The 14,084-nt window shown below is 38.2% G+C and overlaps 1 protein-coding gene across 1 annotated transcript; it reads right to left on the minus strand.

Moving 5' to 3' along the window:
- Nucleotides 1–791: 791 nt before the first annotated feature.
- On the minus strand, nucleotides 792–3,552 carry LOC133842510 (uncharacterized). Its single transcript, XM_062275622.1, has 5 exons — nucleotides 3,340–3,552; nucleotides 3,164–3,271; nucleotides 2,150–2,314; nucleotides 1,986–2,086; nucleotides 792–1,916 (listed from the first exon to the last, which is right to left on the minus strand). Exons 1-5 carry the CDS (start codon nucleotides 3,452–3,454, stop codon nucleotides 1,455–1,457), a joined length of 951 nt encoding a protein of 316 aa, XP_062131606.1. The 5' UTR covers nucleotides 3,455–3,552; the 3' UTR covers nucleotides 792–1,454.
- Nucleotides 3,553–14,084: the final 10,532 nt, after the last annotated feature.

The raw sequence follows: 14,084 nt of genomic DNA on the forward strand, positions 1-14,084 counted from the left end.
AGACCATCAGCAAGAATTTTTGTAATGCAACAGATAATTCCAGTATAAAGTGGAATTTAATAAATTGAGTCTATATTTCATTTCACATTCTTAATTCAAAATTATTCAAATTCAAAATATGGCGCCATTTGAAGCGGAGATAAAATTGCACTGCTTTCTGACATACAACAGCTTACCATTGAGAGCAACCGCATGTACTGCTTTTCTGCTTCGTACTTCTTTTCTTGAAATTGTAGAAAATAATCATTTGCTAAAATATCAATTGCACATCTGCAGCGCATGTCATAGATCGACCGATTTCAATTTAATATACGTATCCCAATATAACAGACGCGATTACTGCTTGCTATGTGCACTGCTTGTGCGTATTTCACTGCTTGCTTCATTTAAGTTGCAAAACATATTTGCTAGATGGCGCCAATCCTTGTTTGTTAACTGCTTGCGACCTTTTAGTTACATTGTGTATCTGCTAGATGGCGTATATCTTTGTATGTTCACTGCTTGCAACATTTCTGTTGCAATACGTATGTGCTAAATGGCGCCACTCTTTCCTCACTGCTTTCTGCGACATATCTGCTAGATGGCGCCCATCTTTGTTAGTTGATCTGGCAGCACACTATCGGTTAACCGCTAGACAAATCGCATTTATCGAAATTTAAAATTATTAGCCATTACTCGAATAAAAACTCCTTATTTGTAATGTACGTAATAGTTAATTTTAATTTGCATTTAATTTATTATACTTGTAACTTACAGCGAAAAACATTAAACTTATTTTTAAACAAACAAGCTTAATTGTAGTATGTATTTGCATATGGTTAACTTAGCAACAATTGTTTATATTTTACATTGCAAATTAATGAAATCTTAGTCTACACCTAAATCGTTACAAAGATGGAAAGGTATTCTCTATTTGATTTGTTTGATTCGGTTCGGTTCGATTTGATTTGATTTGTTTTGTAGCTTGTGAAGGGACTGGGCCTGGGTCGTAAGGACACTTGAGAGATGATAAATAATATATATATGGTATATTGTATACATAAATATACATAACATATATTAAACAAAATGTCGAATGGAAATTAAATTAACTACTTTGACTCTGCCCTTGGACGGAAACCGTTGCTTACAAAAAGATAAATTTGCCTGCCATTAAACAATTTAATCAAAATTAAATTAACCTCTTGTTTAGAAACAAATTAACATTGCGACTCATTTTGGAAGACAAATGAAAATAATTTACTGATGTCTTGTTTGTCTGCGCCTGAAACTTTTCATTTTTCCATTCAATTTGTATTTCTTCAAATGTCGTTTTGTGTTGCTTGCTACTATACACAGTCTTTGTAATTGTTGTTTGTTGTTTGTTGTTTTTGTCGTCTTTTTGCTTATTTCGTATTGATGCTCTACTCGATAATCGCATAAAGTGAGGGCTACACACTTTCGCCCTGTTCTATCTAAACCTCTGTGCTGTGCGTTTGAATGCGAACCTTTTTCACGCTGCCATTGCGACGCATCGGCGGCGAGCTACCCGAGCCAGAGTAGCCGGGATTTTGAATGCCCAGCGTCGGATCTGGCCGGGGTCGTGGTTTTTTGAGACTCGAACGCAGCGGGGAACGTGTCACAGAGTCCAATGTGGAACCATTCGAGACACTGGTCACAGTGGTGCTCATCGAAGCCACGCTGCCTGCTGTGCCGGCTCCATTACGGATGCCACTGTATGGCTTGCCAGAGGCATCTGTGACCGAGACGCCGTTGCGACTACGCGGCTCCTTGAAGCCGGGATTATTGAATGTGGTCGCACTAGCTGGCGATGAAGCGTCCAGCGCCATTGTGGGATCGCCTCCAGAGCTGCGGGAGAAGATGACATCATAGACGGCGGCGACAAACAGCGCAATCGATAAAACAATCACAACTATCTGCGAATCATAAAGAAAATGGTGTCAATAGTTTGAACTGCTTATCACGATATAAACTGACTGACTCACCTGTATGTAAAAGGAAATGCCACGCGATATCTTGAAACCAAAGCGCTCCTGTTCATCGATTTGCAACGCAAAAAGCACTGCGGCTATAATAGCCAGCAAACCTGCAAGTCAATTTCTCTGTTAATACCCATCTGAGTACAGTTGGGGGCACAAAAAATGCTTACCACCCAGGAGGGCAAGGATGAGTTTGACAATGACCAGCGATGTGTAGGACATGACCACCTTCTCCCGTGACGATATCATCGCGTGTTGGATGACCGACAGTATGCAGAAGATGCCCAGCAGCGCTGAGCTGCCCACAGCCAAAAGTCCGCTGGCGAATACGGCATCTATAAGGGAGCGAAATATGAAATAAATAACTATACGTTAAGTAGGTTATTCTAAAACTATATTAACTATAAATATGTCTAAAAGTACAGTCCAATATTTAGTGATAAAGTTATTTAGTATTTTATTAAAATAACGAATACAATTCCTTATTGCAATGAGATGCGGCAAACATGCTACATATTCAACATATTTTATTCCATAATTTATGCTTTCATTTTAAATATACACCTTTAGATCTTCTGCTATATAATCGCTTGTATGTTTTCATTAAGAAACTTCATATTTGATGCATTTAATTAAAAATTTCAACATCAAATAAGTATGTGCTTTCAATGAGCTTAGAACTTTTAAGAGGATTCTGAAGAGATTAATAAAACAAAAAGACGTTTATGAAAGAAGAGCCAGGAATAAATTACAGGTGCTTCAGTAATAATAAGAAAACGCACAGCATATAAGCAGGAAATTAAAATTCTACAAAAGAAAGATACTTATCAAGAGAATGATTTTTAGGAGGTATAAAACTGGTTGCACTCAAATTTCAATTTGTGGACATAAGAGTACAAAAACTTTACGCCCGAAGTTCTCACTTTATAAATATCTTATAACTAGACTTATTTATTTATATATTGGTTTCTTTGCACCACAAGATAAAGCTTATAAAATATGATGTAAGTCACTAACATTTGATTTTACTATTTTTAATACAACATTTCAAAATAACTATAACTTTCTATTTCTTAGATATTCATGGGAATGAAAAGACAGGAAAAGTGACAAGCAGTCTTTAATAAGAAGACTCAATTAATTCAAAAATAGCATAGTTAATTTGTTTATGCTCGAGTACTTACTGCTCAGCCGGAACTTGGAGACATCGTTGCCGCATTTCTCGCGATTATAAGTCAATTGCTTGCACACTTTAAAGGGCCCAAAATAGCCGCGATCGTAGTCATAGCCACCTGTGAAGCAAGTCGAAAGGTATGATGAGAAATAAGAAAATATGCAGCGCATTTCTATAAGCACTCACCTGATGGACTATCGTAGTAACCCCAAATGGGTATGCCAATGGCGACGGAGGCCAAAGCAAAGCACACGAAACCCAAACAGGTCACCCCAGCAACATAAAGTGACGACGTTGCCATGTTTTACTGTACAGCATAACGATTGGGATGACTTGCGAGTGTTCCTCTTGCTAAATACTGAGATCCAGATCAGAGAGAGAGAGATTGAGGGGTAGAGACTGCAATACAAAAGAAAATTGACAATTGTTTAAATATGTATTTTTGCTTGGCGGCAGCTGGCACCAAATATTTCAAAAGCAAATAAAATTCTCAACTACTCATTGATGTTTCTCGTCAATTAAGCAGCATATCATTTATGGAATGTCAATGTTAGATGTGGGTTGTAGTATACTAGCAAAAAAAAAACAAATTCATATGCTGAACTATCACCCAATGTGCCACCCACTCAGACAAGTGGCTACACTTGGCCGGATCACCTTTCGTTACTTCTTCGTCTCTTGCGAAATGTAATCCAATATTTGCCTATGTGATTACATAAGTAGAAGGCAGGCAGGCACTCGTAATCTCGTAAGTAGTAGTTACAATGAGCCCATGAGTCGGTCATCATCGACATGGCGAACAATTAGATCTCATTCATACATAAAGAGCTGACCTTGAGATGCGGAAAAGCTTTCGCAGAAGTGGCACGTTGTCTCATTGTGCGATATGGAGATGCCTCAATACACACACATGTGTGTGTGTGTGTGTGTGTGTGTGTGTGCGTGTGTTCGCATATTCTCATACTCAAGAGTGCCAGAGAATGGCACAGTTGTCTCAACTGTCTGACAATTTAAATGCCTTGCAAATATTTGTGCTCTGAAATAAGCCGATTTTCTAATAAGCCGATTTCCTGTAATTAAATGTCAATTACAAGCATTTTGCCAACTCGCATCTCAGTATCTGCCTGAATTTGTATCTGTATCTGCAGCCGTACTTGACAATATATATCTATAACAAAGGCGCACGAATTTGAGCAATGCTAAAAATGTTTTCCACAACGTTGTGCTCATTGAAAGGCTATTAACAATTAGCAGTGGCTATTTACGTGGCTCATTTGGAAAGTAAACGTCAAAGTGAATCACATAAAATTGGATACAAATTTTGCAATAAAATACAATCAGCTCAATATGTAAAAGACGCTAATTTGTAACGCCTTCTCTAGAATTAAATTTCAAATATTTTGCAATTGAATTAGAATTATATTAATTACTTTGCGCTTTAAATATTTTGAATTGCATTTTATTCAAACTATATTCTTAATTTGTCCTTAAAATATTTTGATTTATATTTTAATAAAAGGTTTTTGCTATAAAAGAAACTTTCACATTTAGTTTTCAAGTGTTCAATTTTGTGAGAAATGCAATTCGATGTCACTCTTGTAATTATTATCAGATTTTTAAATACGTGGTGATTTACCTCAATTGGCACTTCTAGCCGTGTAACAAAATGCTTTCTTCAAATCTTGTCGTGTATTTTATAAAATAAAAAGTAAGAAAACTACCAATTTTGAATAACAGTGTGAAATTATTATTCTAAAATATACCAAATTCATATACCGTGAAAAAAAAACTAAAATATATCGAAGGTTATATGTGGTATAAGTTAATAGAGTACTATATAGTACATTTCCTGCAGGCACAAAGTTATAATACTCTTCTACCCTATGGGTAGTAGGTATAAAAATTCTATAAATTAGTCCAAAGCTTTGTCAACTAAATCTTCTTAATATACACGACTCTAATACCAAGTTAATTATCTGCAGAGATTTCATCTGGCTACATTAGTTACATGCCTAGATTAGCTTGTGAACCGTTGATGCAATAAAACAAAAGCATCAGCTGAGTTCTCAGACTTTCAACAAGCGACGAACAGCATAACGAGAAACTAGTCCGAAACTTAAGATGACAAAGCCGATACGGCAATCGAGACAGTGCCAAAACAAACAGCATAGCAAAGCGAATGGAATGGAAGAGTACCAAGAAATTGAAGCTGAACGAAGCGACTCTCTATTGGAAGCTCGCCCGGTTGGTGGCGGGTGTCCAACTTCAAGTTGAAGCCGGGCCGGCGTTCGCTGTTTGTTGCTCTTAGCGGTAAATAGACAACAACAATCCAGACAACCAGCAAGCAACCAACAACAACAGTAACAGCAACCAGCGGCAATAAAGTGAATGCAAAAAGTCAGGCGAGCTTCTTAAATTACCCAGCAAAAAAATTAAAAAGAATAAAAAGACGTCGCGTTCGTTGGTTTAGTTGGTTCTGCTTCTTAACTCGCTGTTGCCGTGGCTGTTGCTGTGGCTGTTGCCGTGGCTGTTGCTGTGGCAGTTGCTGTGGCTGTTGCTGTGGCTGTTGCTGTGACTGTGTTGCTGTGGCAGTTGGGAGGCCCGACGCGTCGTCTATGGTCGCTTGAGTGGAACCATCAGCCATTATAACTGTGTGGCGTTCTACTTATGCACAGTTGAGGGCAGGCGGCAAAAAAAAAACAACAAAACAAAAAAAAGGCAACAGGTTGTCGAATTTCGAAAGGTTCTCTTACCACTGGTGGCACACAGACAATCGCGCACAATCGAAATATAAACATATGATAAGTTGGCCCATGGCCTGATTCCAGCACTAGATCAAAAGATCAAAGACCCTATCCCAAGGCAAATGCTTTCTTCAGCTTCCTCTTCGGCATCTCATCTCCTCCCGAAGTTAAAGTCAACAACTGAACTTTTCTCAATTGTATCACGACTTTCAACTTGCATAAATTTCAAAGACTTCTGTCCTCTCTCTCTCTCTCTCCCTCTATCGCTGTCTCGCTCCGCCTACGCTGCAACGTTGTGTGGCCACAACGCGGCAAAAGTTTATGACGCTTTTGGCCATTTGATTTCTTTCGGTAATCCATGCGTGATTTAGAGGTGCTTTGCCTACACGTGCAACAATGTTTATATGATTTACACGATTCACGTTGCGATCAAGACACCTCCGGAAGAGCGGCGGAGGAAGAGAGGAAGCGACTTCGGTAAGTAGCCAACACGTTTTCCACTACAAGTAATTGTCAGCGGGCCGTCGGCCACTGGGAAAAGCACATCATGTAGGTTTCTGGTGTCGTGTTCAGTCACAACATGCAGCTTGTCCCATAAATCTTGGCCTATTTTATGAGCAAGTACACAACTCTAATCCCTGGATTTAACCCTCGTCTTTAAGCAGAGTTAACCCCCTTTTAAAAAGCATTCTTCGCTAAGCTGTAAGATTTAAGTTTGTATATTAATTTAGGCCCAAAAGTCATTAGTAATTTAAACAACGAAATCAATTAACAACCACTCCGACTTCCAGTCAAAATAAAGTAATTTTGCGCTGACCACAATCGTCGACCAAATGGGATCTGCCATGAGGCCAACAACCCTAAGCCCTGAGAGAGTCGACAGTTGGTCGGCACTTAATCAAATGCGCCAAATCGCAAAGTCGCAACTCGCTGCTCGCAACCCGCAACCCGAAAGTTTGAAAGCTGAAACCTTAACAAAAGGCAACTTAGACTAATGAAAAGTCGCTTTTCCGCGGCAAATTGGGTCAACAAATGGAGAAAAAGGCAGGAAAACAGGAAATTTAGTTCAATTTGTCGGGTTGCCTGGGAATCAAATGGCAAAACGTGTCGCGGTCGACACAACAGACACAGACATCGCTATCGACTTGCACTCGGACATTGTGGGGTTAGACATTTCTAAACCATTCAAATTTGGGTGCCCAGGTTCGTAGTCTAACCCAACGTTCTCCCCTGTCGTTGAACCCCGCCCCAAAAGACACCAAAAGACAGGCCAAAGTCTGAGGCCCGAAGCCTAAAGCAATTTATTGATTTTCGCCAGAATCGTGGTCTGTTTGTTGTTGTCGTCGTTCAGTTGGCAACGCGACTTGGCCATTGTTTATGCCAACCTGCCTAGCATAACTGGCAGACAGGCCCGCTTGCACTTGTTGCCATGGCAAGGTGCGCAAACTTTTTAGGCCACAACACCAAACAAGAACGGCAACTAAAACAAGAGTTGTCAAGAGTTGTGTTTAGCTTTTACCTTGGAAAATTCATTTCATTAAATTGGGAACACTGGAAAATGCAATAAAGCCACGCGACTTGAGCCGCTTGCCAAAAACATTGTTCAATTTAGTGTCACAGCAACGAGTTTGCGGCAGCGATCTCGCCATGCTCACATACACAAGTTGCCTGTTACGTAACTCATTAGTTAAGTGTTCAGTGCGGCGTTGCCAAACTTCGCAAAAAACCGGCAAACTAACGGTGAACTAACCGTGAACTGCATGTGCACCAAGTTTTTCTATCTAGTTAGCTGCTGCTTGAGGCGTTAAACAGCACGCAAAATTATGACCACGTTAGTTGCTATCGACATGGACACGTTCCGTTGACTTCTGAGAGCCAAGCCCACTGACAGCGTAAACATGTGTGCATGTGTGTGTGCGTGCAACGAGAGGCTGCAACCGAGAGTCACCTCTTGTCGTCGCCTCGTTGCACTTTCTATTTGCCGAGCCAGTGAACCGTACGCAGCTCGAGGCTGAAGTTCTGCTCGTAGTGCCGCATGTGTCCCCAATGCATTGGCTACTTTAGCTAATGGCTTTATTGAATCGCCCATTCCGTTGCGATACTCATGTCGAGCCTCTTCCAACTCCCAGCTCTCATCTGGCATCTTTGTCTCTGTTGACTCTTCGTGTGACTTTTGCCCATCGAGCGCAAAATTAGCGCGGACAAATTAAATGAATAGACAACGGGCCATCATCGTCATCATCATTATCGTCATTAATATCAGTCAGGGGTGCCAAGCAAAGCTCTTTGGGTGTTCACAATGACACAAATTGGGTTAATAGTATCAACTTAACGTGCATCAATGAGAATCTCATGCAGATTATCTGATGTCTTGTCGATTACATGTTTCTGTAATCATCAGCGACCAGAAGTACAGTTGCCTCATATAACAAATCAAATTAAAGATAATTTGATCAATAATAATAAATATAAAAAAAAATTAATCGTTCTCTTATATTAAAGATATAATTAGTATAATACAAATGTAGAAAATAAATGTTCTAAAGAGACTTTTATATTTAAACTATATATGAATATATATATTGGCAAACAAATGTTCTATTTTAATATTCAAAAGATATAAATTTCTAATGAATTGTTCATAAAGATTATTATAAACCCAAAATAATCACTTAGAATTTACTATAGTTTAAATACAGGATATAAAATATTCTTATATTACAATTTCAAAGACTTCAATGCAAATCAAGTTCTTTTTCTCAATTCCTTTATGAAACCAATATAAAATCAAAGATTTATGAATATTTATAATTCAATTTAAGTTACCTACATTAGGGCTATCACTTGAATGAACGATTTGGAAGCTTTTTTCGTTATCCTACATAAATATCCTTCGAGAAAATTGTACAGCAATTAAAGTTAATTCCTCTGCCCTAGGAATATTGGATAAAAAAGCGTTTCATGTCAAATGCAACACTTGATGTGTTTTCAAAATACACAACAGTGCGAGAAGAGGAAGGCAGATAAGATAGAAAGAGAGCGAGAGAGAGATAGATAGAGAGCAAAAACATGTTGTCGTGTGGAACGGACATCATCATGACAGCCACAAAAGCTATTGTCACCCAGGGACTCACAGTTGGCGATGCAGCTGAAAAGCTAAAGAGAGCCAAGACTGCTGAGCAGCGTTAATGACAATGTCAACGGAACGACACACACACACACACACACATATGAGGATGGAAAACAGAAGGTGCAAGTAGTTAGGACAGATAGTACGAGGCCTGTCAATGTGCTCCGCTCATAGTACTTATGCATATTGTCCAGCCAAGGGGCGTTGGCAGGTTGATTGTTTGCACAACTTGCATATTTTCTCTTTTTATTTTTTGTCCAAGTTGTCATAATGAAAGATAAATACTTGCAACAAAAAGTTTAGACAACCAGCTGACAAGCTTTTTCCGAAAAAGGGCCAAATGCTTAGTTTTTTTTTTCAAGAAGGGAACCATGTGGGGGAGCAAACGATTTATTTTGCAGCTGTGTTAATTGAAAACCCTCCAAAGCTGTTAAGAAAAACTTTCACCGAAAAAATAAACGAAGCATAGAGTTTGAAGACGTCACAAAGTAAAAGTTTTTCACGATGCACTCAAACGTGAAAATGGTAAGAGAAAAACTATGAAGAGGCAAGAAGAGTCAAAGAGACGTCAACAGCTTCCGTAACGAAAGCCAGAAATGTGGTAACTACAAATCAAACAAGAACACCACCAACAATTATAATATACAACATAACCGACAACTCAACGGCAGTGATGACAACGACAGAGTTCTCAACTTGGGTTAGACAAGACCCAACCAGACCAAACATATGCCCCCCTATCTCCCCCTAAAAGTGCTGACCTAATTTCATGGTTGTTGTTGGTGTTGTTGTTGCTCTTGCTGCTACCTAAGACTCGGTCCCCATCTTCAAGTTGACGTGCTTGCAGCTTGAGAACCTTTGCTAGCTTGTAAAGCAGAGCTCAAGATTAACTCAGACCAAGCTGAGACAGGAAGAGAAACAGAAGCTCGACTTTATCTCCGAGATTTATTCCGATGCTCTACGTATTAGTGAGGAAGTTGTTGCCATTTGGCCACTTAACAACCATGTAACTGTTTGGCTGACATTAGAAAAGAACTCAGCTGGGAACTGACTGATCAACGCTATTTATAACATTGAGGAGGCTCTTAAGTACAATTGAACTAATTTTCACTTTAAAATTATTATTATTAAACAAAGACGTAGACTTGATTAAATTATCTAGAAATAGTGTTTTAATTGCTCAAATCCGATGAGTAAACTTAGCTTGTCATTTACTTTTCTAATCGCATTCACTTGCTAAACTTTGAGCTTGTTATTAACGTGAGTGCTGTCAACAATTAATATCGGCTTATTTATTAACAATTGAACTGTAGAATAAGCAAAGCTGTCAAGGTAATTATAAAGGTCTTGGAAGTATTAAATATGGATGAAATGGAAAATTGTAAAAGTGTGAAGCAACAACATTTCATTTCTTTAAAAAATTTATTAATTTTACCGAATAAGATTTTTTTTGTTATTATTGATGCAAATATTTAAAATATTCTTTAGAAATACATTTTTTTGTCTATTAATATCTTCTAATTCATACTTATTATAACGAGTAAGATGTCAGCCACCTTTTCTTCTAGTTAATAAAACACATTTAATTAAAAACCGTGCTTTCAACTTCTTTTAAAACAGCAGCCAAAACAGTTGCCATGGTTATCAGACACGTGTCCTATCAGCAGCATCAGAGAGTTGCCTGTCAATGCCTAATTGCCAGCTGGTTTATCAGTGTATCTGGGCAGCAAGCTGCCTGTGTTGGTTTTTTATGGGTGTGAAATTGCAAATGTATCTTGCAGTTCATCAGCTGACACAGCACAAAAGACAGCAGAAGGCAGACATCGAGGCGAACTGCAGATAGCCAAGCCTCGTTGAGCAGGTGAATCCCTGGCAACGTGTGAAGCTGGAGGTCAGAGGGCGAGAGGTTTTTCTTTGGCTTTGATGAGGCTTTCACAGTTGCCTTTGTTGTTTACACACTTCGCTTGGAATGGCACAAATTGTTTATTATGTGTAAATTGAGAGAGTTTGCAATATGAAAAGAAAGAGTGTTGTATAAAATTATACGTCTTTTGCTGCCAAGCTAAGCTAAATTGAATATTCAATATTTATACATTTCATGAGGAATACATTTTGAAGAGTTTGCATAAAGTGATCTATTAATGTTCACACGCAGTTTTCATAGTAAAAGAGTAAAATTAAGACATATATAATTAAATTTACAATGACGAATGGAAAACAAGTTTCAATTTGCTCGCGGTTTAAGCAAAGGTCAGTAATGCACAGAAGCAAACAAGATACTAATGAGACCGACAGAACTTCAATTGTGTGTATAGTATGCCGATAATTTTGTTATTTATTCAATAATTTCGCTTCATTAAGTACACATTGAAAATTATGGCTGGATTGACTCAGCCAAACCACTACAAACAACATCATAATCATCATCATCATCGTCATCATGGTTGTCTCGTCATCATCAGCGTCTCATCTTTTGGCCGCTGCCCTTTCAATGTATTTCAATTTATGCCTTCCATTGCCATTTGTCAGTTATTGAACCGGTTGCTATTGTCTGTTGTTGTTTGCAACGTGTTTTTGGCATTTCTTTATATCGTTTATGGGATATTTTAATTCGATATGTGCCTCACTCTTTTCCCTCCGTCTTACGTCGCGTATACATAATATTGTTGTTTCGCTTTTTACAAGTCGTGAGCATAAAGAATTCTTCAAGAAATAAGCGAGGCGCGGTTTTGGGTTAATAACCTTGACCGCGAATAACTGAGCAGAGCGCAGAGTGAGAATATTTTATTTCATAAAAGTAAATTAGAAGCCGCTGGCGACAAACAAAAAATGCCAAGACTTTTGTTTACGTTTCTTACACACACAAAAAAAGGTCTCAGCTAACAACTGGTCCTTAATTAATCAAAGTTGTCCCAGAAATACTAAACCCATAGCATTTATCTTTGGTTACAATGACAAGAAATTAAACTGTGCCATATATTATACCTTTTTGCATAAGAATACCTTTTTATGTAACTCTAAAGCAACTATAATATATAAAACAAAGAATTCCAACCAATTCTCCACCTGATTCCCCAGTATCATTAATGTGATGTAAGTAAATGAAATTTTACATTCATTACGCAACGGTGATTACAACACATTTGATGAGTTACAAGAATTTATGAGGGTCATAGATCGAAGCGTAGTTAGTTAAACGCACAATCGACGTGATCTTCACAGAAGTCCGCTCAAAAAAAATGCTTGAAGAGGTCACAAAAAGTCGCGGAACTTGGGCAAACATTACGCTCAAACGTACTTCTCGTAGTATTTGCGCAAACTGGGCAAATTGGTGCTCGAATTTAGTGTTCGAGTATTCAAAGCAAAAAGTGCTGGCACTCAAAATAGTATGCTCTCAGTTTAAGCACTATTTCTATTCATTTATGATGATAAAAGGGGTCAATTGCACAATTAATTTATAATTTATATAAGCTACGGCTATCGCGTTTCTTGGCAAGTTTCCCGCAATAGTTGGCTATGGATTAACCTCAACGAAGCTATTACTTTTATTCACGTTTTTATTTATTTTCCATTATTACTAAAGTGTTTATACAATATTAAAGTATTCGCTATATAAGGAAAGCTATTCGAAAGCCATCAAATTGACAATTGTCGAATTTCTTTTGATTTCAAGTGATTTCCGCCCACTCGTCTTCACTTCGTCTGTCTCTCACACTCACTGTCTATCGTGATTCACGCAATTTCTAGAGTTTCCAATTTTATGACGGCAGCGCCCTGTCTTTCCAGATCTGAATCCCCTTCACAGTAATCGGTTTTTTTGGTTTTGTGGATTGCATACAAATTGCTGCTGTTTATTGTGAAATTTGTATACCCTGTATTCAGCACGTAATACAGTATGATAAATAAACGTGTCAACTGTCATTATGGTCATAATATATTCTGTTGACATTAGGTGCAAACTGACTGTAAGAGTATCGCATAGTCAATCAACTAATTTATTTACATAGTCAAAGTCAGTCTTAGGGTTTTTTATTGTGGGTGGCTTACAAGCAGTCGCTTAGTAGCTTAGTAATCCAGGTGGGTCGCTGGGTAATTGCCATGCAATTTCATTGTTTCTCCGATTATTTACAATTTGCTTAGTGCTTAGTGCTTAGTTCCGTCAAACCATGATATGGAGTTGATAAGAGCCGACAGTAACTATGCATGTAAGTGGTAATTGCCATGGCCAAGGTACTACGACAGATGTGTATCGTTTAATTAACGGAAGTGCAAAGTGAAACTCGAGTTCGAAGCATGTGACTTGAGTTATTTGGATTTTGCAACTTGTAATGAATACCCAATTAATTACATACTATATTCTGGGAAAGTGAGAAGATTAAAGAAACTTTTTTTCAGGAATGTAGAGATATGCATTACATACAATCCAGTTTGCAACCCATTACAATTGGAAAGCAATTGAGAAATTTAAAAAAAAAAAAATCCCATTAGCTTAACGTTTTTGTTTATTTAATAGCCAAATAAATTGTGTTTTATGAACTAACAAACTAATTTCCTGTCTGCAATTCATTTACTACAATTATTTGCTGCACTTTTGGAATGAAATCAATGCAATAAGCTTTCTACCTTCCTCAATAAGAACAAAGCCGAACTGCACATAAAAGTTTTGTTGTATGGCAGAGTAAAACAGCAAAACAGACACAAAACATGAGAAAAGAATCACTGGAGCGCAGCCTTCTCATTGCATCGCTCCATCACGCTCACTCCAACTCCCGCTCTCATTCCCATTCCCACACATGTTCGCTCGCTCTGTCTGCTACGCTTAGGCTGCGCATTTAACTAGCTGCATAAATATCAATTAAAAGGCACAGAGAATGCAACAAATAAAGCTGGGCCAAATAAGCCCAGTGATATAGTAGTGACCATTCTAAAGAGACAGCATAAAGGCCGTTGCTTTAAAACTCAATTACCGGTCACTTAATTACGCAGCTTGCACAATCTTGGGCTAGAGTGCGAGCGGGAGAGTACCAACTAAGAAGAGAGCTGCTGGATCGTGAGAG

The sequence above is a fragment of the Drosophila sulfurigaster genome, chromosome 3, assembly GCF_023558435.1.
Source record: "Drosophila sulfurigaster albostrigata strain 15112-1811.04 chromosome 3, ASM2355843v2, whole genome shotgun sequence".
NCBI lineage: Eukaryota > Metazoa > Arthropoda > Insecta > Diptera > Drosophilidae > Drosophila > Drosophila sulfurigaster.

Coding starts and splice junctions, on each gene's coding strand:
- LOC133842510 (XM_062275622.1), bottom strand. CDS start 3,454: ATGGCAACGTCGTCACTTTATGTTGCTGGGGTGACCTGTTTGGGTTTC. Junction 2,087..2,149: donor CATCCTTGCCCTCCTGGGTG/GTAAGCATTTTT, acceptor ATTGACTTGCAG/GTTTGCTGGCTATTATAGCC. Junction 1,917..1,985: donor GCATTTCCTTTTACATACAG/GTGAGTCAGTCA, acceptor TATGATTCGCAG/ATAGTTGTGATTGTTTTATC.